Here is a 25,568-nt window from a genome sequence, read left to right on the forward strand (position 1 = left end):
CGTAGGCGGCGCTGTGGGCGCGGCGCTGCCGCCGCCGCCGCAGTCACCGGCCCGGCCCGGCCCGGCCGTGAGGGGATGTCGGTCCCGGTGCCGTGCTCCCGGTGCCGTGCTCCCGGTGCAGCTGCTCGGCTCCGCGGCTCCAACCCACCGGGTAGAAATCTCACAGTAAAAATCGTCCTCAGGCAGTGTGCGCTCTCTGTGCGGCTGGCCGCCTTCTGCTCCTTGTCCTCGTACATAAACAGCGTTTGGAGAAAATGTGAATCCAGTATATAATGGAGAGTGCTTTTCTTGTTGATGAGATTCGTGATAAAGTTTGAGCAGATATCTGTGCTTTTGGTTTTACATTTCCCAGGTTTTGCATCTGGGTATCTTAGCAATAGAGGTCGCGGTTTAGCCCAGAATTAACTGCAGTTTTTTTCTGTTTTGTCAGGGCCAGTCATTTAGCTTTTTCTTCCGTGAAAAGGCTGCTGTTTGTAATCTTCTGCAAAAGTAGGCACAAGAACCTGACCAGTTTGAAATTTTTTTCGTTTTGTTTTAGTTTTGGGGTTTTTTTGCTGTCCGCTGCTTTAAGGGCGCATCAAGCTACTTTTAATACTGTTGTGTTGTAACCCCAGCTGGCAGCAAAGCATCACATAGCTCAGCGGGGTGGGGAGAAGTGAATGACAAGGGTAAAAATGAGGAAGCTTGTGCGTTGAGAGCATTTTAATAATTAGAATGAGAATAAATTGTAATGAAAAGAGCAAAGAGAAATAGAACCCAAGAAAACCAAGTAAAGCAAATGAAAGCTCACCATGAACTTCCTGATGCCTAGGCAGTGGCTCCCTGGTTTTCCCCCTGGTTTCCACTGCTGAGCATGATGCCATATGGTCTGGAATAGCCTCTGGGTCAGTTAGGGTCAGCTGTCCTGGCTGTGTCCCCTCCCAACACCCTGTGCACCCTCAGCCTCCTCGCTGGTGGGGTGGGGTGAGGCAGAAAAGGCCTTGACTGTGCAAACCCTGCTCAGCAGTAAGGAAAACATCGCTGTGTTGCCAACACTGTCTCCAGCACAAATCTAAAACACAGCCTCCATACCAGCTACTGTAATGAAAATTAACTCTGCCCCAGCCCAAAGTAGCGCAAAGTCCTTGCATTTGTTTTTAAAAATTGAAGCCATTTCATAATTTGCTAACAATAATGAAATACTGATCTTCTCTTTTTTAGATCCTTTGCGTATTTTACGATTAAAGACAGACTTCCGCAGATCCTCACAAGAGTTATTGATACTTTGCATCGGCATAAAAATGAATTTTTTGAAGAACATGGTGAGGTAAGAGTAAGGTCCCTATTTTCCCTGATGTTTATTTCACTCTAGCCCTTGAGACCCTTTCTCTGCCGTGTTTTTACTGGTGAGGCTTGTTTGTCTCAGTCCTTTTGTCTGATTTTTTTTTTTTTAATAATTTCTTTCTAGTAGCTATTTTTTATTAATTCTGTAACACACCTTTCTGTCTAACCTTTTCCTTCTGATCTGTCACTTATGCAACTGCATCACTTGGGTTTTTGTGTTGATGCAGTGTTTGATAGACAGTAACACCTTCTGAATGTGACGGTGTTTCAACACTCTCTTCACCTCTAATTAGCAAAAAGTCCAATCTGAAAAGAAGTCCCATATGGAATTCATTTTAGGATCTTGGATCTGAACTGAGCTTTAGTCACCACAATATATTTTGTTGAATCAAGCTGTGATTTGTCAGGGACTCTCATATGGCAATTAAAACTTTGCACATTCCATGAACAGTTGATCTGTGTCTCTACAGCAATAAAGGTACAGAATAGGAACTTTTATTCTCTGCTTTTCCCAGAAGGGTGTTGAAGCAGAGAAGAGAGCTATATCTTTCCTCTCCAAACTGCGGAATGAGCTGCAGACAGACAAGCCAGTGACCCCTTTGGAAGATGAGTTGCCTGATGCTGTGCTGTGGAACCAATACCTGGACTACCAACGAAATTTACCAAATGGAAATGGAGAACCAAGTTGGTTTCAGTCCCCTTGGCTGTACGTAGAGTGTTACATGTATCGAAGAATCCATGCAGCATTAGCACAGAAGTAAGTATTTACTGGCTTGGTATATTATTTTGTAAAACATTGCTCTTTCCCATTTTTATTTTGCAAAAAGGAAAGACAAGCTGAGGAGTAAGATAAAGGAAAATCTTAAGCTTTTACCCTATTGCTTTTTCCTCAGCTTGCACATCAGATTTAAAATTAATACCTTTACTTCTTATATTTAGCAGAATTTGAAGCTTATTAATTTTTTATGCTTCAGTTTTGGTGAGTTGGTCTACATGAAAACTCTTAAGCTTGACTGTATAGTTTGACTTTGCAGACTAATGTGAATTGAGATATGAAAACCGTGTAGCATTTCTACAAGGTTTATTGGTCTAGAATTTTCTCTTAAGCCTTAAACACGGAATATGACAGCCACAAATCCGTTGGGAATTCTAACTTGTTTTGCTGCTTGCAATCTGAAGTTACCATTTGAGAGCTGTTTCTTACAGCCATGTTAAGCAGCCCCTGCTGTTCATTCTACACCAGCTTCTTAGTTACAGCAGTGCTTGCAGACCATGTGTTGCCTCGAACGTTGGGAGCTGATACTGGTTAAAAATAACTGGGCAGGAAAAACTTGTTGTGCTGGTACCATGGAGACATGCCAGTACAACGTCATGTGGTAGGAATGAACAGTTTAAGATCCCATTGCTGCCAAAAAAATTTGAAAGCTCCCCGAGTACCGGATTTACCCTTAGTGTTGTGGAGATGCAAACACAGTAATGGGACTCAGTTTCTACTGGTATGTTGTGTAATTTGAACTCTTGAACCAAATACTTCAAATATGAGGTTTATCTGCTGGATTGCACTTAAAAAACTGAGCAGATACTTTTCATCTTTAACTTTTAAATTTCTTGATCTCCATTATTTAGTTGCTCTTAAGCATATGCTTGGATGGAAGTTCAGTCACTTGTTGAAAGGTCGCTGTGCAAATATATCTCATAATAGATTAGCCTGTAATTTTTATATTTTACAACATTCTCATTTGTCATTTTTGGTAATTTTCCAAAATCCTTGTAAAGACTTTCATAACTTCCTAAGTGGAAGAGAATTTGGTATGGGAAGTACACTCCAGCACACAGAAACACATTTAAAATCAGGCCAGCTTTTCTTGACTTTAGTTCACTTCTGTGTTACAGTTTTAAATCTCTTGTTTGAAGGTTGGAGTTCAAAATGCTCACTGTCTGTGCAGCTCCCAGAGTTGTTGTGATTGAATACTTGTTCACTTTCAGAATATATTGCTATGTAAAGATGGCTTGTATAGTGTCTTTTAGCAAAATGCAATATTAGGCTGTTGTAGAGATATGTGAGAATCTAGTATGACAAATTAGAAGTGGAAAATCTAACTAAGGCCTGTAGTACAGTCTAAAGAAGCTGACCTTTGAGCTTCTTTTGCATGTGCTCTAATGAAGAATGTGGGAAGTATGTCAGCATGTTTTTTCTTCTCTTTTTAGCCCACCTATTGACAACTTTGATGTATTTAAGGAAGGAAAGGCTCAAAATTTCTTTGAATCCCAAGAAGCTGTTATTGCCTTATGCACTTACTTTCAGGAACTTCTTAAGAACATCAAGGATCTAGATGAAAAGCAGCTTCAGGAGGAGCTTTTTAAGCTATTGCAGGTAAACTGTTCTTAACACAAGAATTGAAAATATCTCTCCTATGAAACAAACAAGAATTTGAGGTTATAAAGAATCTGAATTTTATATGAGAATTAAAACATAGATCTTTAGTTTGTAAAAGTTTGATGAAGTCCTGATAGCCCTACTGTATGGCTGCTATTCTGAAAGTATTTGTATTTTGGGTACTTGTTTTAAATGTGACACTTTTTTATTAACTGCTGGTCTTCATTGTGTATATGAAAACCCAGCAATTCTTCCTTCAAAACCAGTATCTCTTAAACATTTTAAGTCAAATTCCAGATGACCTTTTTGGTATTTACCCGTTGTTTCTTAAAACAGTTAATTTTAGTTGTCACTTTAAATGTTTTTAGACTTCTTTGGAGAAAAAAGTAGAAGTCAGTCTGGGTCAGAAGTGGTTTAAAAGCTTTTTAACAGTATTATTCTTGGAATATAGTGCCTTTGGGTAGAAACCCCAAAGTATCATAGGGTTACAAATAAGTTCAATAGCTGGCAACAGTGTCCGCCAAGTATTTGATGACTCTTCACAAAGGGCTCATTCGTGAGTACTTAAAATACATATATCTAAAATACTTATTTGGCTGCATGCAATAAACAAATAAATCTGCTTTTTTAATTCCTTTATCTGTGTTACCACTGATATTTTTTAGAATTGCAGTATGGAGAATATTTCTGTTTTGAGCTTTGTGATCAATGTGTTTACGTTGATTTAAATCTTCCATCTTTGTCACTTCTGACGCTTGCGTAAATACAGAGCTTTGCGTGGTTTCTTCCACAAAATCTTGTCTATGTTGAGATACCTGTACAAGAACTTGAGTTTTATTAAATTTTGGAAGAATATGTGGAGTTAGAACCTTCATTACCTAAAACAGAAACAAGGGAACAAAATCTGCAGTGTAGGTGAAGTTGAGAATGTAACTACAGTGAGACTTAGTAATTTTTTTTCTTCTTTTTCTTTTTCCTTCTAGGTGTCATTGTGGGGCAATAAGTGTGACCTTTCTTTTTCAGCTGGTGAAGACAGCTCTCAGAAATCTAGTCCTTTGCAATCCCTGGAAAACATGGTACCTTACATCTTGGTGAATGATATGGAAAAAGTTTGGTCACTACTAAATGCCAAAAAAAATAGAACAGAAAGAAGTAATGTTAGAGTTGACATAATCCTGGATAATGCTGGATTTGAACTTGTAAGTGATCTTGTGTTGGCTGATTTCTTGTTGTCGTCAAAGCTAGCTGATGAAGTCTATTTTCATGGAAAAAGTATTCCGTGGTATGTATCTGATACCACAAAGCATGATTTTAACTGGACTATTAAACAGCTGGGGTCAGCTAATCATATGTGGATGTCTAGATGTGGGATAAACTGGGAGGGCAATTTGAAAAAGGGAGTTTGGGTTTTCCGTGATCACATGTTTTGGACTTTACCACACGATTTTTCCAGTATGAGTGAAGTTGCTCCTGATTTGTATGCTGAGCTACAGAAGTCAAACTTGCTTCTTTTCAAAGGTGATCTAAACTATAGAAAATTGACAGGAGATAGAAAATGGGAATACAATGTCCCGTTTCATCAAGCCTTGAATAAGTTTCATCCTGCGCCTCTCTGTAGTTTGAGAACACTGAAATCTGACACTCAGGTTGGCCTGAAACCTGGACAAGGTGAGCAAATTCAGGCTTCTGAACCTGAGTGGATGGTAAGTGGAAAATATGGGGTAGTTCAGTTTGATGCTGGTCTCTAGTTAAATGATTTATAATATTCTGAAAGAGACATTAAGTCTGACTTTAATTAATCTTTTCTGTTCCATGCTTGGCTTCAGTAAAGATTCTTTTTTGTTTGTGCTTTTTCCTCCCAAGTGATTTGTTGTTTTTGTCCTGTGGAAGACTTTAATGTTGTGCAAATATTTATAAACTGTCTTCGGATACGTAAATCAATCTGCATTTCAATACATTTTCTTTTCCTATTGTCCAATGTCAGCAGATCTTTAAGATGAATATTTCGTTGTCCATAATGCTTTTTCTTCATCAGTGAGTATGAGTTTAATGAGTGAAAGCTTTACAAGTGAAAAATTTGCTTCAGAAACAATTGCCCCAGTGCCACATTAGCATGAATTTACTTATTTTGGAATAATTTGTGCTCCATGTCATTTCATGCATTGCATGAAAGTTAGTATTTTAGAGAGTTCAGAAGTTAATTACAGACATATTCTTTTGATGTTTTGAGGATATTTGCATTACATTAAGGGATAAGTTATTGTGTAGCAGCTTGTAAACATTCATGTAGAATTGAAAATTGAATTTCAGTTTTAAAGCACAAGTGAATGTTGCTAGCCAGGTTGCCTGTGGGAGAGTTGTCCCATCTGGTAGGAAGATTAGTGGGAGAAAGGACAATCTCATTTTAAGAATATTGAAGATACTGTTTATTTACAAAGCTGTACCAAAAAAGAAGCACACAGAAAAACCTCTCCAAACAAAAAATTAATGAAACCCAAGCAGTTGCATTAACTGGACTTTAGATTTAATGCAGACTTGATCTGCAGGTGGCCTGTCAGCAGTGTATGTATGAGGTTCAAGCACTGCTGCTTCTCTGTTGTGGTAATGCTCTTTATTTTTCATATGTATTTGTTTGGGGGTTTTTGGTTGGTTGGTTGTTGTTTAAGAAGGATGCCTTAATTTTTAGGGAGGATATACAACCCCATTTGCACTGAGAAGTACAGGGTAGAGAAGCATATGCCATACAGGTTCCTGTTAACTAGAGTTGTTAGGTGCCCATTTCTACTCTTCTGCCCTGGTCTCAAAACATAACATTTGTTATGTTCATGCAACAAAGATCTATACAGTGGATAAATATGTTCCAAATGCTGATGACTTTGATTATTTGTGTTTCTTTTCTTCTTCTTAAATATGAAAGGTTCCAAGGTCAGGTATTCAAAAACAAAGATGCAAGGAATTTCATGAGGCAGTTATAGGGAGGGTTATAGTTTTGAGACCTGGGTTTACTGGTCTTATCTCCTTTGTATCTTTGGCTTAGTACTCCTACAGGGTGAATTAATCCTCATCCTTAGGCACCTGATTCAGCTGTAGAAATTAAAAATCTAGTCAAGAAGGGTGAAGGCCAGGGTGCTGAAGATTTCTGACTAGAGAGAGCTCAACAGCACTCCAGCTTTAGTGCTTTGATCAAATATTTAAATGACAGGATGAATCTGTTCACTGGAGCCTCAGTGTCTCATCTTTGAAAGTGCTGTTAACTTGTTTGAAGTGCATTTTGAAGCAACAACTTTGGGTCAAGAACAGAGAGATGGAAGTTGTGGAATATGTGGAATGAGAACATCATACCTTGCTCAGAGAGCAATTTGGGACAGAATCGGCTTTGCTGTGCTCATATTGTTTGTAAGGTGCTGACTTAATTTGCTGGAGAAGTTTAAAAGAATGTAATGAACAAGAAGAGAAAGTCACTGTTGAGGCCACCCTTGACATATAGATCTGCCTCTTACACAATCCTTACACATGCTGAGAAACTCGATTTAGTGTTTTACTGGTTGCTACTGTGTCCCTGTGCCCAGGTTGCTTTCAGGCTCTTACTTCTGAGAACTCACAATGCAGATTGGGGAAAATTGGTAGTATGAAGTTATGATAAATACAGTCCTACAAAATCCAAAATTAATTAGGAGAGGCAGCGATGTTTGCTCAGTATTACTGAATTATGAAGATTACTACCAGACATGTAATTTGTAGCTTAGCGTGATGTCATGGCGAAAAAAATATCTCTATTCTCCTGTTGATTAAAAGTGCACTTTCCATCTTTTGCCCCTCACGAAAAGAAGTTAATGTGGTAACACAGTGTGACTGTGTGGCTGTGTAAGGAATGCACAGCCATAACTTCCAAATGCTTGACTTCTGTAGCTGGAATTGCAAGGGCTATCTCTAGACAGAACTGAATATTCAGCATACTTTTATGTGTGTTGGTTGGCTGTATTTTTGTAAAATTTTGATTGATTGTATGAAAAAAAGAACATCAGTGTTGCTGTAATGCAGTGTTACAATCTCCCATGATACAACCAAGATGTGAAGGCATATTCCAATGGGGCACAGTGCTCTCATAATGGGTTTGCTACAGTTTACTTAAAAATAGGAAACTCTTTTGTAGTTATTCAGTGTTGTAATACAGCTTCATGAAATGCCAACATGAACCTATTGCGTTTAGGTGGAATTTAAAAACATAATCTGAAGCATGTGTTAGAACACTAGCATTTACTAGTAAAAAATGTAATGTAACATTTTTTTTACTTGAGTATTTAAGAAAGTTCTGTCGTGGTGAGCTCTCTGTGTTTGGAGACAAAAGGTTTGACTCAATTTTATTAGAAGGTTGATTTATTATGCTATATATTATACTAAAATATTACATAAAAACTATACTAAAAGAACAGAGAGAAAAGAAAGATTAGAAGGTTACAAAGAATAAAAATAGAATAGAATGCATAACAAAAATCTTGTGACTGCTCACAGCCTCAGCACAGGTGGCTGTGATTGGTCATCAATTGAAAACAATCTACATGGATTAATTGAAGATGCACCTGTTGCATTGCACAGCAGCAGATAGTTATTGTTTACATTTCTTTCCTGAGGCTCCCAGCTCCTCAGGAGGGGAAAAATCCTAGGAAAGGATTTTTAATAAAATATCATAACTACAAAGTTCCTTCTGTGTCACAACTGATTTCCCAAAATGCTTTTGCAGTATAACTCAGGAGCTACTGATTTGTACATCCACATTTTTGAGATTTTCATTTCATATGCCGTTTGATTATTTATGGCAAAAGTCAAAGGTGTTTTCAGTAATTCTGAGGACCACAACAAAAAATGGTTTTTTACTTTTTATTTCTGTCTTCTAACTTTTGAACAACTGTATTTGTAAGTCAGTTTTTGATAATGAATTTCATTGTTGAGGAAATAGGCGGAAAGTAATGTCACAGTCACAGTGAAAGGCAGTACACACATCTGTCTGAATACTTGATGAGTTATCCTGTAAGATATCTACAATAATTTCTTATGTATATAAGGTTTCTTAAAATAAATTGTTTGATGTGGAAAATAAGTTGATTGTATGAGTAGAAGCTTGTAAGAATATTGAAATAAATGATATAATTTTGTGCAAGTCAGACATCGTTATACTATTTCAGTGACTGGGGAAGCCAACTCAAAATAATTCAGGTCTTAGTTCCTGAATTTTTTTCCTCTGAAATGGATTTTATGCATAAACCTGTAAAGCATATTTATTCAATGAGGTTTTGAAAGATACAGATGCAAGAGATAGGTGTCATAAAATGTTCTTCTGTAACAAGACAGGGCAATAATAAGGAATTTTCTAATTTTTACGCTACCTGTACTCCTGTTAAAATTTTAAAACCTTAAAAATCATTGAGTATCTCTAAAATGTATCTGGTACTTACTTACTAAGGTTGGTGCAGCTGATGATGTCATTTCCAGAATCACTTCTAGAACTGATAGGTGCTTCACGTGTTCTCAGCAAAAATGGAAATATTTTGGTGTTACTCTTACTGTATCTAAAATATTTCCAAAACACTTTGGTTTACACACCTTGCTGATATCCCATAAACCCTAACTGTTGTTGTTGAAACAGTTCTATAAAGTTCATAGTGTTATTTGCATTCATGGTTACAACTTGTTCCATGTGAACGTTTATCTCCTGTCAAACAGCATAGGAGAAAGGTTTACTCTGTTGCATGAAAATTATTCTATGAAATGGTTTTAATCTAAAAAGCAACTCTTAATTGTGTCTAAAATAAAAATTCCAAAATGGAATCTTGTACAGGACTGTTGGGTTTTTTTTTTCAGTAGTTTGTTTGCTTACCAGCTTTCTGTTTACCCAAAATTACAGAACAAAAGCTTGTAATTATTTTTATTTAAGGCAAAGTGTAAGTTGAAATTCATCTAACACTTATCTAAGGATTTTAAAATAAAACTGAGAATGTGCTGGTTAAAGTGGTCCTTTTCTTTCTTTTTCATATGCTAGTGGCAGAACACATAGGAGGAAAAACATTCTATAACATAGACTGTTTGTTTTCTTGTTTGCTCTGGGGTTTTTTTTCCTAAAAAAGGTTTTGAAAACTTCTGTACATTTTTATTCTTGCTGATGTACTTCTGTTTCTAACAGCCTGCAAATAAAAAGTCCATTTACATGTATTTTTACGTGAATTAAGAATTAGTTTTTGGATTATTCCACGTTCTGCCTCAGCTTTGCAGTTGTGAATTCTGCAGACGTGTTGTGAGAAGGGATTTTATTTACAGTGCTTTTTTGAGGTTTAGCTCATCTGGCTTTGTTTCCACTGTGAAAGAAATATAAAATGTCCTCTTATGATAACTTAGAGTGAATAAACATATTCAGTACTTGTGTGCTGCTGCTGTTGTATCACTTTTCAGTAAGTGACATAATCATAATCTTTCAAACTCCCTGTGAAGAAAAATTTTCATCCTTGTAGAAATTTCTTTTTCCTGGGATTCTGCTTACTTCTTCCAAATCTAATGAAGTAACAGATTAAAAGCTGAGGTAAGATACATCAAGATAAATACTGTGGGCCTTTTAATTTGCTTTCTTAATGTTAACTGATTGATTGGTCTCACGCTACCACGGTAAGGCTGATGCCTTCCAAGTGGCTCTGATGAAGGGCCTGATGATGCATTTCATGCAGTTGCATTTGGAATAGGTTTCATCTCTTATCTCCCACTTCCCAAAAAAATACCATTAATTGTCATAGGTCAGGAAGTGCACTGTGTTCTGGTCCTAGATGGTTTATATACACACATAATTGTTAATTTTAGTCTAGGATCTGTGTGGAAGGCAGAACCATTCAGGAAAAAGGGCTAGGGTCCAGGAGTGCTCCCTCAAGCTAGCTGAAGGGCTTTTCCGCCTGCTTCTCCTTCTGTCCAGTGACTCTTGTGTTATCTGCATAGTGGTCCTATTTCCACTCAAGGAGTACGTGTACCCCTGGGCTAAGATCAGGGAATTAGGAGACAGGTAAATTCTTCCAGACCGAGAGGGCCTACAGCTTGCAGTGAGGGTTTGAGTATCTTTATGTGAACAAAGAGCATCCCCATTTTTCTATGGTTGTTTGTAGTCTTGTTTTCAGGTAATCCTGTTAGAGTTGGAGCTACACTTGAGTGCTTTTGTCATGTATTGGATACACAGCTTTGACTGCATCCATGATGTTAGATTGGGCCTTGGGAGTTGTGCTGCTGCTTTGCTGGATTGTGAGGGAAACATTGGCAGGAACTACTTGCTTGGGGCAAATCAGGGACTTTTCATACATATGTGGAAACCTAAGATACACATACAGAGGATTTGCAAAATAGCTGCATGGGTTGAGTTTAGACTTTTCAAGGACTCTATGTCTGGTTTAAGTTCCTCAAACTGAAAACAACCTAATACTTCAGCACCAGCAGCTTTCCCTTACACAGATTCCCACTTCTTTACCAAGCATAATTAGTTCCCCCATATGTTTATTGCATTTTCACCACCCACTTTGTTCAGAATTGTAAAACCAGGTTATTTACTTCAGAAGATTGCTGATCCCACCACATGTGCTTATCACAGGGACATCATCATGTGACTTTTGGCTTTGAAATTATTTTTACACATCCATTCTCATTTAGACACCTGCAGAATATCAGCTGGTAATTTTTGAACATACTGGGTGCTGGAACTGGGGTTTCACAACACCGATCAATTTTGGCATATTTTCTCAACACTGAGCATTTTCATGGAAGGGAAAGTTTGTAGTAATTTCTTTTTTTCAAAAATTAGTGGCTTTATTAGGTCCTTACATTCAAGAAATTTGCATAATTATTTGCTCAGAAAGGCTGAGAACATCCTTTCCATGTATTTTATGAAAAACAACATGAAGAATTTGATTAATGAAAATGACTCCTTGAAAGTATTTAGAATTAAAAATCCCAAATGAACCCTTCCTAAAATTTTTCCTGTCTCTGTTAAGGAAAAAGAATGAAATTCTTTTGAGAACTTTACATTTAAATACTAGCAAACAAGGGTAAAGCATTTTAAAGTGTGAGCATTTTGTAATAAGGTAGTTTTTTCTCAATCAAATGCCTTGAAGAGTGAGTATTGTACCTGTTCTTTTTCAGAGTGCTACATGACATTTCTACTTTTCTCCATCCTATTTTTTTTGGTCTCTTTTGTTGTTACTCTTGTTACAGTTCACCAGAATAAAGTGTGTTTTTTTAAGGGCAAATAACTTCATAGATCTGCGGTGAGTTACAGCTGCATAAGCACTCCTTCCCCATCACCAAGGGTGTAGAAGCAGCTAAAGTGTAACTCCTGAGCCAGCCGTGGCACTGCAGGACTAGAGATGGGGAAGTGTGCTCAAGCACATGCTCAGGAAAGTTAGGACAAAGTTTCACAAGCACTTACTCCTGCATCTGCACGCCACTGCAGGAGTTGGATGGATTAGGCTGTAGTCGAATGCTGGACAAATCCAAGATGATATTTTTGTTCAAATTTGCAGTGGATAGTAAAACATGTGCCAGATTTCCTCTGGGTTTATGTAAGACTGCCCAGTACAAATTTAACCCGTCAAAAATACTGAATAGATTGGGATTGCAGAATGAGGTTACCCTGGAGCAGCATGATCCATGTCTGCAACATCCCACCCCTGCTTGGGGGTTTCTGTGTCCTTGGCAACAGCAGTGAAACGGTAGCAGGCACACGGGGACAAGAACAGGAACAATTAGTGCTATCCCTAGCTTCTTCATTTTCTTCTCTGGAAAACGTGGTTAAGTCAACATTCCTGAGAAAGGTAAAGTACGTTTTTTGAATTTTGAGTACAGAAATGATGCTCGATGGCACTGTCCCCAGAGGCTGATTAAAGCTCACAGGGTCTTCAGAGAAAATGGTGTGCAGCTCCCATGCGCCCACAGGTCTGACTTTTACTGCAATCTTCAGTTCCTCTCTTCCCGTGATTATCCACTTTATTTGGATGAAAGGTGAGGAGGAAGAGGAGGAGGTGCTCTTTCGGCTGGAGGCTGTTCAGCAGCCATCTGGAAGGCTGCTTTTGCGGGGGTGCTGCCTTGGCAGGTTCTGGGGGCAGAGGGAAACCCTGTTTGGGTAACAGCAGCAGCTGCTCAGGTGCCATCTACTCCGCTCTCCTCTTCTGACTTTTTTTTTTGAGGGAAAACGTGAGCAAATACTCTCAGGTTGATATTTATTTGAAGTGAAAACGGCAGACAAACAGAAACGACAAATCCCGGCTTTTCTGTGAGCTTCCCCACGTGAAGACTGCTGGCTTGCAGCCGCCGGGCCCTGTCCCCGCTTCCCTGGCCAGGGCCGCCCTCCGTCCTTGCCCCGGGACGCGTTGCCAGGGGCACGGCTGTGCCCGGGAGCGGCTCCGGGGCTGGCGGGGCAGCGGCGCGGCGGAACCGCGGTAACCGGGGGACGGGCCGAGGCAGAAAGGGCCCCGGGGGCTGGTTTGGTTAGGGCTTGGGGGTTTTTTTGGTAGTTCCCCTGTTAGGGAATAAAGCCCGACTTTGGAAATATGCCCCCCTTCCTACCCCGCTTTGTGTTGCTATTGCTGTAGCGGCTGACGCGGGCTGGCTGTAACCCCCCTTTGCGAGTCATCTTTGCAATATTAAATTTAATCTCGCCTTTAAACATTCCCCCCCACCCCAAACTAAACAAAGCAAAAAATCCCCAAAAAACACCAAACAAACAAACCAAAACCCAACCAACCAAAACCCCCAAACAAACAAAAACCCGACCCCAAAGCAGAGCTGCTGCAGGTGCAGAGCTGTGCGCGGTGGTCGGTGCGTGGTGCGACTGAACCCCCCTGAACTTCAGCTGATCATTACAGCTTATCTGTACAAGTTCAAGGCCAGAAAGATTTTTGTTACTAAGCGCTGCAGAAGGGAGTAGCTTTCACAGAGCAGGAATTTACAGTTATCTAAGAATTTCTTCTTTGCATCTCTTGCTCCTTTGAAAGGGGTTTGCTGGCTTTGATGTGAATTTAAGGGAGACACTAGAGGATATTGCTTAGAAGTGTCAAACCCTTGTACTAAAGATATAATCGGAACCTTGTAACAGTTTTGCGTTCCAAAGGATAAGCAATTTATTTGTGTGAGCAGTTCATTTAGTTGAACATCAATTTTGTAATGAAGCTATATTGTTCTGAGACCAAAAAATACAGAATTTTGGTAGTTTGTGGTGGCAAAAACAACTGCCATTGTATTAAATACGACAGTTATGACTCAATTACAAACTTTTTGCTAGCACTGCTTAGTGACAGTGTTGACAGCAACCTGCTCCGCATTTTAACCAACCAGAAGTCAAAGTTTGTGAGTGTTGATTTTGGGACTAAAAAACACGCTAGAAATTACATATTTATAAAATGTAAGTTACAACTGCTAAATCAAACTACAGCACTAATCAGTTTTTAATTGTGTATATGCCAATATACTCAAGTATTTCTAAAATATTTTCATTTTGTTGACTACAGTAAAGTATAGTAGGCGTTATAGGAAAATTGCAGCTGTTGGCAGTGCATGATGGTCTGTTTTTTAAATCTACCATTTAAGTAGTTCTGTTACAGAAGTTATTTAACTCTACTTAGCACTGATAAAGTAGAAACAGTAGAATGAATTGTTTGCACAAATCCCTGCATAAGCACTTAATCTTGTCTTAGCAATTACCCTTTTTATTGTTTAGGGAATAAACACAGCAGCTCCTTGTTAATCATTTTGGAAAAGCTGTGAGAGAAAGTGTCTGGGGAGTTCCAAATTCCTTAATTTGTCCATACAGACAAAGGATGAAGTCAACCAGAAAGCATGTTAAGTAATGTTTAGAGTAGGTGATGTATCTCTCTAATTGCCTTCAGATGACTGTTGTCTTTCATCACATTAAATACATTTATTATATTTAGATACAAAGTCACCTCATCTTAAGAGAAAAACAAAAGATGAAAATGCTTTAACTGCTTCTTGTAGTAGTAGCAGCAGGTAAGACTAAAATTTTGCTTGTAATGAAAATTTCATTTGGGCCCATTAATTAAGCTCGAAATTGGCCTCTTTGAGACCAATGAACAGCAGGAGCGATTTTTATCTTTTCAGTAATACCTTCCAATGATTACTGCAAAGGGAGGAGGGTAGAGCTGAGCAGTGCCCTTCTGAAAGGAATTTAGAAAATCTCTTTGGTAATTTATTTGAGCTGCTGAGAACACTTAAGTTACTTTTACATGTTTCTGGAATATTACACTAATGCAGAAAAACCCTGTAGGTATATAACAATAACAAAAAAAAAAGTACTGCAAGCAGTGAGTTGGCCTAGTTACAAGAAGGAATCAGCAAGGGGAAATAGGACTTTACTGAGTGGATAGTGAGTATTTGGTCGTTTTTGGCACTTTGTAATATGCAAGTGCAAGTACAGAACTGAGACAGTTGTGAAATATTACTCGCAAATTTTGATTAATGTTAATATATAATTATCAATACAATTTGAGATCTCTGATAGGTAAATTGGACAAAGTATTATCTATAAAGAAGACCCAAAATATATATACAAGATGGTTAATTTGTGAACCAGTTTTTTCCCAGCCCCTGAAGTCACTCCAGCTGGGGAGTTAGCCTATTCCAGCTGACCAGTGACAGGACAAGAGGACACAGTCTTTAGCTCTGCCAGGGGAGGTTTTAGGTTGGGCATTAAGAGGAATTCCTTTAAAACATATCAGTATAGAAGAGATGTAGGACAAAAGAAGTGAAATAAAAACTTGGAGCACCTGAAAAGCAGTGGCAAAGGAAGCAGTCACTGCATGAAGGCTGCCTGTGTAGCTGAACTGGTGAATATTCCCTGGACAAACAAATGTGAAGGTGTCTGTTTTGGTTTGGGCATTAAGAGGAATTCCTTTAAAACATATCAGTATAGAAGAGGTGTAGGACAAAAGGAGAAGTGAAATAAAAACTTGGAGCACCTGAAAAGCAGTGGCAAAGGAAGCAGTCACTGCATGAAGGCTGCCTGTGTAGCTGAACTGGTGAATATTCCCTGGACAAACAAATGTGAAGGTGTCTGTTTTGGTGATGTGTGTTTGAATACTGTGGAGACAATCAGAGCTCAGAGGCTACTACAGAAACTTTCCCATGGTGTTCTGCTTTCATGCCCAACTTTGCTGATGGTAACCTATGAGACAGTTTAGCAAAGCATATCAGTGAAAAAATAATGTTATGTGCCATCATATTACAAATCTATTTCATTTTCAACCTTTTTCCCCTCTTCCCCCCATTTGTTCTGTAGAAACAAAAGAAGAATGAAGTCAACAAAGGTTCGTGAGCCATCATTTTTGGTATGTTAACCCCAATGTGTTCAGGTGCTTAGGGAATGGGAAGAAGAAATCCCTGCCCTGAGCACAGTCTATGGCAGGGCATTGACAAGTCACTCAGGGTGGTGATGGGTGTTTGAATGCCTACTGGGAGCTTTGTGTTTCAGAAAAGAGTTTTAAAAATTCTATGTTTTGGGAATGGGGTCTGGGCTATGCGCAGGCAATGGCAGTGGTGGTAGCATTTGGCAGCATTGAAAGGGGAAATACAACAGGAAATAAGAGAGAAGCTGCCAAAAGCAGAATGGACGTGAGTGACTTTAACAGCTGGCTGATTTCAAAGTACATGGAGAGGTATAAAAGTCCTGACTGTTGTTGTAGTTTTGTTGTTTCTGAATCAAATGAAGTTTTCCAACTAAAGGCTGGGAAATAAAGGCAGTTATTTGGTAAAAAAATCAAAACAAAAATGGTCAGCAATAACAAAAATCACCATACATTGTTGATCTTCTAAAGAACACCTATTACTAATAAATCTGAAGGTCCAAGTAGATATTGCTCTTAAGTAATGTAAATATAGGCTTAACTTTTTTTAAGCATATGAAGTTAGATGAAAGCTTCATTTTCTTGCAGGTAAGTGGAAAGAGATCAAAAAGATTAATAATGTGAGTAGGAGAAACACCTAAAACCTAGGTTATTTAGAGCTGATTGAGTATTAATGTATTAGGACATCTTCTCTCTACTTTCTCTAATTCTTTTAACACTTCATCAATTCTATTTTCCTAATAAAAATCAGTATAGATTACATAATACTCATGAAACATTAGAAATCTGATATTTTTCATGGATAGAAAAGTGCCACATCTGCATTACAGATATTACCCCATAATAAAGTCATGCCAATTTAATTGAGTTGTCTGATAGGTCTGACTGATTGGCTGATGGCAACAACCCACAGAAACATAGAAAACTATTAATTTTAGAGCATGCATGTTTCCTGCTAAAAGTATGATGATAATACCAACTTTCCTAGCGTGGTGCCACCATGATTGGTTTTATATTTACCAAGGCACTGGAGGATGCAGAGATCTGCCTCTGTAAATCTCACTAAAACTGTAGATGAGTTGAACAGTAATTTCCATTGACTTTGGCACCTGGCTTCATTTAAACTTCTTTTAAATCCTTCTGGATGTGTAGCTGCATCTTTAAAGTGTTCCTAATTTAAAAATCTAATTTGTATGAAAAACATAGATTTTGGAAGTTTCAGGTCTAAAGCTGTTACGTTGATTATTGCTGCTGAATGGGGGCTTCTTTTCTTCAGCTATGCTCTGAAATGTATTTATTTCACCAGTTTTGAGATGTACTCCTCCTTTCCGTGAAGTCTTAAGCTGTGGTTTTTTTGGGAAGAAAAGGAAAAACCTATTCATGCAGTAGTACAAATGTAATAACATACATAACCATCATACGCAGTGTTACTATTAGCAAACTCCATCCATAGTTTTGCAGCCCTGGTGTATTACAGAATGAGAAAAATGCCCTCTACATTAAAGAATTTCATGTGGTTGTACATGTGAAACAAGCAGCGTGGAGCAAAAGTAAGACAAAAGCAGTGAGGAGAGGGCACATGCTTTCCCTCACTCCCTCAGAACAGTGATAAAGTGTTGAGAAAATTAGCAGCCCTTTTATCTCCCAGATAATGTGCTGTGTTCTATGTGGCCATGAGTTTTCTGCATGTGTCAGTCTGGCTTGATGAGAATGGCAACTCCTTTGTGGAAGAGCACAGATGAGTGTCTTTGAAGGAGATGAATGCAATTAAACTTGATGGGTCTAATCTAGTGTCAACTAGCACAGGGAGGAAAGATTAAAGAATAGAGCTGGGGATATTATAGCAACTAATCCAAGGTGATTTATCTTCTGCTGCAGTCTAAACTAGTAGTTTTTCCTTATTCCTCAGGGATTTCTCTATGTGTTGCATGGTAAATGCTTATTTTACTAGATGTTTCATATTTGGAAAGATCTTCAGGGTTTTTTTTTTCCTATATGGAATGGGTAGGGGCTGAACTTGTAATTTATCTCAGCCTGGAAATTGATGTTGATGTAATAAACATGAAGAGAAGGTGTCTTTGTCTCCATTGCAATACCTTTTTCCAAAAGCAGTCATTATCTGGGGGTGTTTTGCATTTTGTAATTCATACACAAATGTACCAGGACTGCAGTTTTGGTTTAGTCCTGTGTGAAAGCTGATGGAGAGCAAATCTCATGTTCAGTTCTCTGCCATGTGTGCTTCCAGCATAGCCTAAACTTAGTTCTGCTCTGAAGAGGTTACATTTCATCGGTTTTAGTTACTATTGATTGAAAAAAGAAAAAAAGTTCTGTCTAATGAAACTCTACCGAGACTTCAGGTCTGAATTTTCATCTTGAAAGACTTAAGTAACAAAGGCCAAGAAATCCAGCACATTCCTGCTCTACTGCAGAAGAGCAGAACATCACAAAAAGGAGAAAGCCTACTATGGAATCTAAAGGGCACAGCTAAAAGAACAAGTGGTGTGAAAGAGACTGTAATAGAAAGACAGAGGCAGTGCTTGCCATGGAATCAGGACTTGAAAAAGAATGAGAGGTAGTCATTATGGTGATGGCTGGGGACGAGAAAGTATCAGTCAGGAAGCTGAAGTTGTGTCCAAGTGATGGAGTTCAAAAGGACCTCTAACCTTGAAAGGTTAGAAGTAAAAAAGCGAATGGCAAGCCAAAAAGTGACTTGGAGGAGCAGATACAAGTGTCTGAGTAGGCATGGGCTCTTCAGCCTGGTAGAGAGACTGTGGATGTAAGATATGAGAGAAATCTGAAAAATCATGAGTGGCACAGAGAAGATGGATAGCCATTGCTTTTTTTCAACATTTCTTCTGAACAAGAAATGAGGGGATGTGCGGTAGAACTGAAGTCTAAAAACCAAAATGATTCTTTGCCTAAGAGACCCCTGAGGACTCCCTTTGGATTAAAGTTTATACAGGTTGAAAGAGTGACTGGATAAATTTGTAGAAAAGGGGCCTTTTGGATGTTGCTAAACATATAGAAACTGCTGGAAATAGCCAGAGCTGCAAACAGTGGGAGGTCATGGGATTGTTGAGGGGGACCATTTTCCTTTAGCACTGGTGTTGGTGGCTGAACTTGGAGATGAAGGTGGTGACTCGTAGAAAAATGACTCTTTAACCTATTTTTCAGTGTGTGTGTTACTCTGGGAATAATACTCTGCAACATTTGGAGTAATGCCCTGGAGAAGCTTAATCAAACAAAAAAGCACTGAAGCAAAAATGTTCCAAAAATGTGATGTCTAAAGGTTTTGTGTTCATTCTGTCTTCACAGGAATCTCATGATCACGTTCTTTTGGATATTCCCGTCACTAGAGAGCAGATGAATCACTATCGAGCTGCAGCTGAAACTGCTCAAAGTGAACTTGCAGCACTTTCAGTGAAGTATGACTGTGCCCAATCAGAGGTACACCTAAAAATAATTTCAAATCCTTCTCCAAACCTGAGGATATTTTGCAGTCTCCTTATGTAGAGAATAGAAAGCTTGCAGAAAGTCTGAAACTTGCTTTTCCTACAGAACTTTTGGGTTTTTCTTTTTAGAATGTCTGTATGATTTATACTTTGTTTCCTTCTGTGATCAAGAACTGATCATAAGTTTGTATTTGGAAGATTTGAAGCAGTGTAGCTTTTTATCACCATCTAAGTGCAATATGTTTATATTAAACCTGAAAATTAATTAAATTGTGGTTGTATAAATGTTCAGATAGCCTCCTCTTCGTGATGGTGAGTTAAGATCTAGCTGCTCATCTTTACTCATGTCTCCCTTTTATTCAAGTTATAGCTCCCCAAATGTGCTCTGCTTTCATCACCAGTGAAATTGTGTTTGTGCTAATGAGCTTGATTGTAGCTAGAGAGACTGAAGAGCATGTACACATACTTTTTTTACTCTTCCTGCTCTGTAGATGGTGTTTCTCAGGAGAGGATTTGTTACAGGATAATTTTTAGAGCTGTCTTATTTCCACAAGTATTTTTTTTTAAACATATAACTGGTTAAAATTGATTTGATTGAAGTCAGCAACGTGGGCAGTGGTCAGTTTTAAAGTGGAATAAAATTTGCCTTTAGAAGACATGAAATGCTTACATTAATTCACATACAGAACTACAGGCATAAGTGGCATTGACTGAGGTTTAATTTGATCAGTTGATCCTGAAGTTACTGCAGGGTTCTCCTACATTAAACATTTATCCAGAACTGGTGCCTTAAATTTAAATTTTAAGAAGCCATACAGAATCTAATGTTCTCATACAAAGAATTTATTACTGGAAATGTTGAATGGCTTTATTGCCAGAACGTCTGACTGATTTATAGATTTTTTCAAGACAGTGCTTGCAAAAGCATAGTCAAAAAAGCAGCTGTTCATGCTCTTGTTAATAAAGACCTTCATGACCCAGCTGAGGTCAGAGCCTTGTTCTGCTGAGTGCTCTGTAAAACTCATGATATGGCATTATTCTTGCTTTTTCTGCTATTGGAACTGACCACAAAGACAATGGACAGACGACAAAAATATCACATGGGGAGTTGAACCACAGAGAAATGTTAAGGTTATGAACACTCTGAGATACCATAGCTTGGTCCAGCTGCCAAGCAAAGCAGTGCTATTGTTCCTTCAGCTGCTCATTTCCTTCCCCACACTGCCCCACCCCTTGTGCCTGCACAGATGTATGTCTAGTTTTTACAGTGCGCTGTTGCGTCCATGCAATTGAAAAATAATTCCTTTCCTTCTGAGTTGCTTTTTAGCCAGATCAGTTTCCCAATCTTATTTCACCTTGTAGCCGTATAAGTCCTTCTTCTAGCACTAAGAGGAGGGTGGAGTATGGAAATGAAGCCCATGGACCTGGGAAAAAGCCAAGCTGCTTTTCTCGAACTCGGTGCTGCTCCAGAGTATCTGCTAAAGCTGCACTTGAATGTGAAGCATAAGCTTATTGAAGGCTGTGCTGCTGCTGCAAGGCTGATCCTCCTACCTGATTCCTCAGCGTTAGCCTTTGCTCTGTGATTCTCTTTCTCCTCTGCAAGAGAAGTGAAGTGTTTTCTATGGGTTGTTATTGAAGTTGTTTGTAGGGGAGTCAGACAAACACAGGGCGGGTGCGAGGGAGGACAGGCGTGCGTGGCTGGAAAGAGGAGAAGCAGGACCTCCCTTTTCCAAGGCAGTTGCTGTTCTGTTGCCTCACCAACCTCTCAAATTTCTGAGTATCTTGGGTCACATTGAAAGACTCCAGCAGAGAGGTGAATTTCCCGTTGTTCTGGATTGCAGTGTAATGCCTTAAATATTTTTTTTCCCTTAAAATGTTTGCCACAATTTAGAAGTTTGGTCATTCACCATAAAGAACAGTTAACTTGGCTAAATTATTTGCCTGGAAATTTATCCAATGTGATAGGACAGAAGTCCTTCAGATTGCATCTTGCTGCTGTTAGTTGGAATTTTCAGGAAAACTGAAACATGCCTTAACACTTATTGTGAAAAAAAGTCCACTTTAAATTACTTGTTCCTAATAAGAAAAAAAATTATATGGAAATTTTGTTTGCCTGGTGAGTCTCCCTCATGTGCAGTTTCCTGGAGAAACTTCAAACAGAAATAGTTAAATGGAAAATGGTATTTTTTAACAAAAAGAGAGAGGAAAATCTACTAAACTCCATGAGCTCTTGGAAAGCTCTAACATCATCCTTGTAAGAGGTCTTTAACATTCAAGGGTGATTTTCTTCCTCCTACCCTTCCTTAAAAGGCTCTGTTGCTGTTTCTGTGTAAATACAGCTACATTTAATTGGATTATCATACTCAAAAATAACTATTTGCTTAAGATGAGAAGTGGGTGCCTACCACACAATGCTCCAAAACTTTACTTGCCTCTGAATATGCCTCAAGCCATCAAAAGGCTCCACATTCATACAGCAGGATACTTTGCTGTTACAACTCCCTGCAGCTCTAGATTATCTGTGGAATTGAGCACCAGATTTGGAAGCAGCCAGGCAGCAGGCAAAAAAGAGGGAATAATGGTGTTAATAACTTTGCTGTACTGCAGATACATAGGAGACATGAGTTAAGGTTGTGCAGCAGAACTTAAGTTAGACTTCTCCTAAATTCTGAATCAGTAAATAAACTTATTTTCCTGTAAGATGTTGTCTTGAAAAGTTGTACTGTGTTACCCAACAGTAGCTTTTGTTTTTGCAAACCTCTTCCATTGCTTCTTCCTAGTCATATGAAAGTAAAGTTGTGTCCCTCTACTCAGTCTTGTAGTGATAGAAATGTGTTTCTTTTCACATTACTAAGTTTGTAATACAGTAATGTTATTTCAGGCTGGAAAAACCATTCTTCATTAATTTTCTCGTTTTCTATCTATAGCTGCTTAAACTCAGGTCGAGCATGATCTCTAAAGAAGCTTCTTTTCAAGAGCTGAAGGCTGAAGCTGAAAGCTACAAGGAAAATGAGGCTAGACTGATGTCCCGCCTCCTGTCTTTGCAAACTCGAATCCAGGAGATGGAGGAAGAGCTGTGCGTGCTCGCCGCTTCTAAAAACCAGGCTGAGCTGGCAGAGCAGGTGGCATATAAGGAAAATTTGGAGCTGAAGGAGGAGCTTCATGAGAAAAGTGCAGAACTTAAGTAAGAGTCATGTAAGATAAGAAACAACTTTTTTTGGGTGGGATGAGAAAATGGTACATTTGTCAATATAGAAAAATAAGTAGGTGGATAGACTTTATTGCAGTTCTGAATTCGGTTACAGTGCCTAAGTGTGTGGAAGATGTTGAAATTTGAATTTTGTTTTGAGTTGGTATTCAATACCTAGAGGTTTGAATGTTTTGTACTTTGAAGGTGAAATGCATTGAACTTATAAAATATAGTATCCTTTAACTGTACTGTTCTTAGCATAGTGTATCAGAGCACTGATATGTCAGTTCTGCATAATTGCTCATGTTTCGTGTCTGTAGAATGGAGACTCGTAGCAAAATTGATTGGTATGAAAATATTCCGAGCTCTTAAATTCCAAAATCAGTGTCAGTCCTATTAGTAGACACCTGGACTTTTAAAATAGATTTTTCTGCCCATTATCAGACTAATATTTGTGACTATATCAATACTGTCTAGAGCAAGGAGTGAGTGTTTACCAGAGCAAGGTGAGTGTTTACCAGACACTGTCTTTCCCAAATGAGTGTTTGGCACATCTCTGTCAGGTTTTATGCATTAAAAGTGATTAATTAAGTGATTTTAAAACTTAGAGAAAACCATTACAGTGCACTTGTTTATTAGCAGCTGATTTGCCAAAAGCCCTGCCTGGGTTTTGGCAAACCCATAACCACATAATAACCACATATTATAACCACATAATGGCTGTTAAGATTCTTTAGAATGCTGTTTCTGGTAGGGGAAAAAAAATAGGAAGAAGAAGAAAAGGGAAGAAAAACCTCCTATCCCGTTTGCTTGCCTAAGTCACTGGGAGAAAACTTCTGGAATACTGTGTTTCATACTTGCCTGCCATTATAGTGATACAATCAATTTTATGGGAATAAATCTCTCCTGTCACTCCCAGAGCAGTCCTGGCTGCTCTCTTTGGCATACAATACTTGTGTAATCAGTTCTGTTTGTGCTGATGTGTGGTGATCAGGACCAGGGGACTGCTCCAAGAGAGAAGTGAGCAAAAAAAAAGCTTGATTTCCATCTCTACCAATCCCAGCTCTGATTCACTGTGCACCTGGAGTGTGCCACTGGACTTCTGGCAAAAGGGAGGAGATACAGGGATAGTGACTCTGCTCATTTGGAAGGAACAGACACGTTGGGTCGCTCATGAATGTGCAGTGTTTGCTTCCTAAGCTTTTTGTCGTCCTCAGCTAATGGTTACATGTGTCATTTCACACTAACCAATGTGTTGACTCAGTGAACTTCTGTCACTTTTTCTGGCCACCCTGGTAGTGCCTGGCACGTGACTAGTCCTAATTAGGTGTTCCAAAAACATTTTCACATAAAACCACTAATGAGAGGGAAGAGCAAGCCAGCATGCATGAAGTGCACATTTACATCCTATATCTTGGGGATACAGTAAGAAATGTTTGGTGAATTCTCTGATTGGCTTCCAGGATGTGCACCTCTCCTATTGAAAATGGTGCTTTTCTACTCGACATGTCTATTGCCATGGTATTTTTAGAGTGTGAACTGTCAAAAGCTTTTTTCTTCTTCTTTTTCCTTCCCTTCTCTTTGCTCATTAGTTCTGAAGAGGTAGCAAAACTGTGAAAAAGCTGTGTTCTACTTTTTTGTACCTGATTGCTTATTTTCTAGGTGCTCACACCTCTACGGCCCTACTGCAAGTAATTAGATTATTCATAAAGTTATCAAATGAGTGCTTTGTACTTCAGATTTTTTATTTTTAGCATCAGGCATGGTTTTGTTAGTGGATACCTCAGGTTTTTAGAGCCATGGAACAGTTGTGGGTGGTCAATCTTATATAATATTCTGACATATAGGCATGCTTTTATGGCACGTCTGAGCCTAATACCTTTTCACTTCTGATATATCCCTCCTCACAACAACAGTGTAGCAATCATCTCATGGTTTAGTTTTGTTGGGGCTGCACAGGAAAGGAAGGTGCCCAGAGGTGAGGAAGCTGTGAGGGTTCTTGTGCTCTGAGGGACAGTGTCTGCTGCAGAAGGCAGAGCTCTTTTGGCTCACAGTGTGTGCTGCGCAGCGCCGTGTGGAACTGCCCTCACAGTGTCCAAAGCAGTAATGAATGTTTTCTATTCCTCTCTGTTATTCTGCCACTCTCTTCCACTTTGCAGCATTTTCAGCAGCTGTGCTGCTCTCCCCCCTAAGGTTATGTGTTAAATCTTTTCATGGACTGTTTTGCTTACTGATTTATAAGCATTCATTGTAATGTGTTTGCACTCACTGTGCATCTCCCATTGGAGTCTCTTTGGTTATGGAATGATGCTCTGTGATTGCCAGCTGGGAGAGGAAGAAATCAGACATGGAAAAGAATGAGTCCAGCAATGACTGCTGGACCCATGTTAAAAACGGACAATAGTGCTACGCTCTGATAAGCAAATGAATTTCAATAAAATATTTGCTCCAGACACTCATTTGGTTATGTCTCAGGTCTTGAGTTATTATAGAGTGAAGAACTTGCTTTAGAAAGAACCTTGTTTTTCAAATGGAAGCTTGTCTTGCAAATTTACCACTACCAACCTACCACGTCTTGCACTCTTCCACTAAGAACCTCACTCGTGGGTGTTACTGAGAGGTGCCCGAGTTGGCATTTGGATTACACTAGTGGTTATTTTGAGCTCTGTTTGGTTGGCTGGTTTTGCTAACCTGTTTGTTTGTAGTTTTTCATAAGTGATGCGTGTTTCAGCATCATGAGCAAGATTTTTTTGTGTTTCCTACCGAATCAGACTGTGGTGGTTCTTATTTGCTGGACCCATCTTTGTCCCTGGCAAGGGAAGGAAAGTAACCACATTTATATTAAACTC

General features: G+C 38.9%; 1 protein-coding gene across 3 annotated transcripts in view; it reads left to right on the plus strand.

Moving 5' to 3' along the window:
- Positions 1–436: 436 nt before the first annotated feature.
- The window catches only part of LOC121355004 (damage-control phosphatase ARMT1-like), a 45,878-nt gene continuing 20,746 nt past the window's right edge, over positions 437–25,568 (plus strand). The window contains exons 1-7 of one of the 3 annotated variants that reach the window (XM_041470142.1): positions 437–489; positions 1,201–1,306; positions 1,839–2,080; positions 3,532–3,697; positions 4,684–4,899; positions 19,393–19,524; positions 22,457–22,713. In XM_041470142.1, coding sequence (XP_041326076.1) covers positions 2,046–2,080; positions 3,532–3,697; positions 4,684–4,899; positions 19,393–19,524; positions 22,457–22,713 — 806 coding nt within the window. In that variant the 5' untranslated portion in view covers positions 437–489; positions 1,201–1,306; positions 1,839–2,045. Of the gene's footprint in view, positions 490–1,200; positions 1,307–1,838; positions 2,081–3,531; positions 3,698–4,683; positions 8,193–16,016; positions 16,063–19,392; positions 19,525–22,456; positions 22,714–25,568 lie in introns of those variants that run through there. The other 2 variants (XM_041470144.1, XM_041470143.1) reach the window with 2 other exon arrangements.

The sequence above is a fragment of the Pyrgilauda ruficollis genome, unplaced genomic scaffold (assembly GCF_017590135.1).
Source record: "Pyrgilauda ruficollis isolate IOZ18807 unplaced genomic scaffold, ASM1759013v1 scaffold24, whole genome shotgun sequence".
Taxonomy (NCBI): domain Eukaryota; kingdom Metazoa; phylum Chordata; class Aves; order Passeriformes; family Passeridae; genus Pyrgilauda; species Pyrgilauda ruficollis.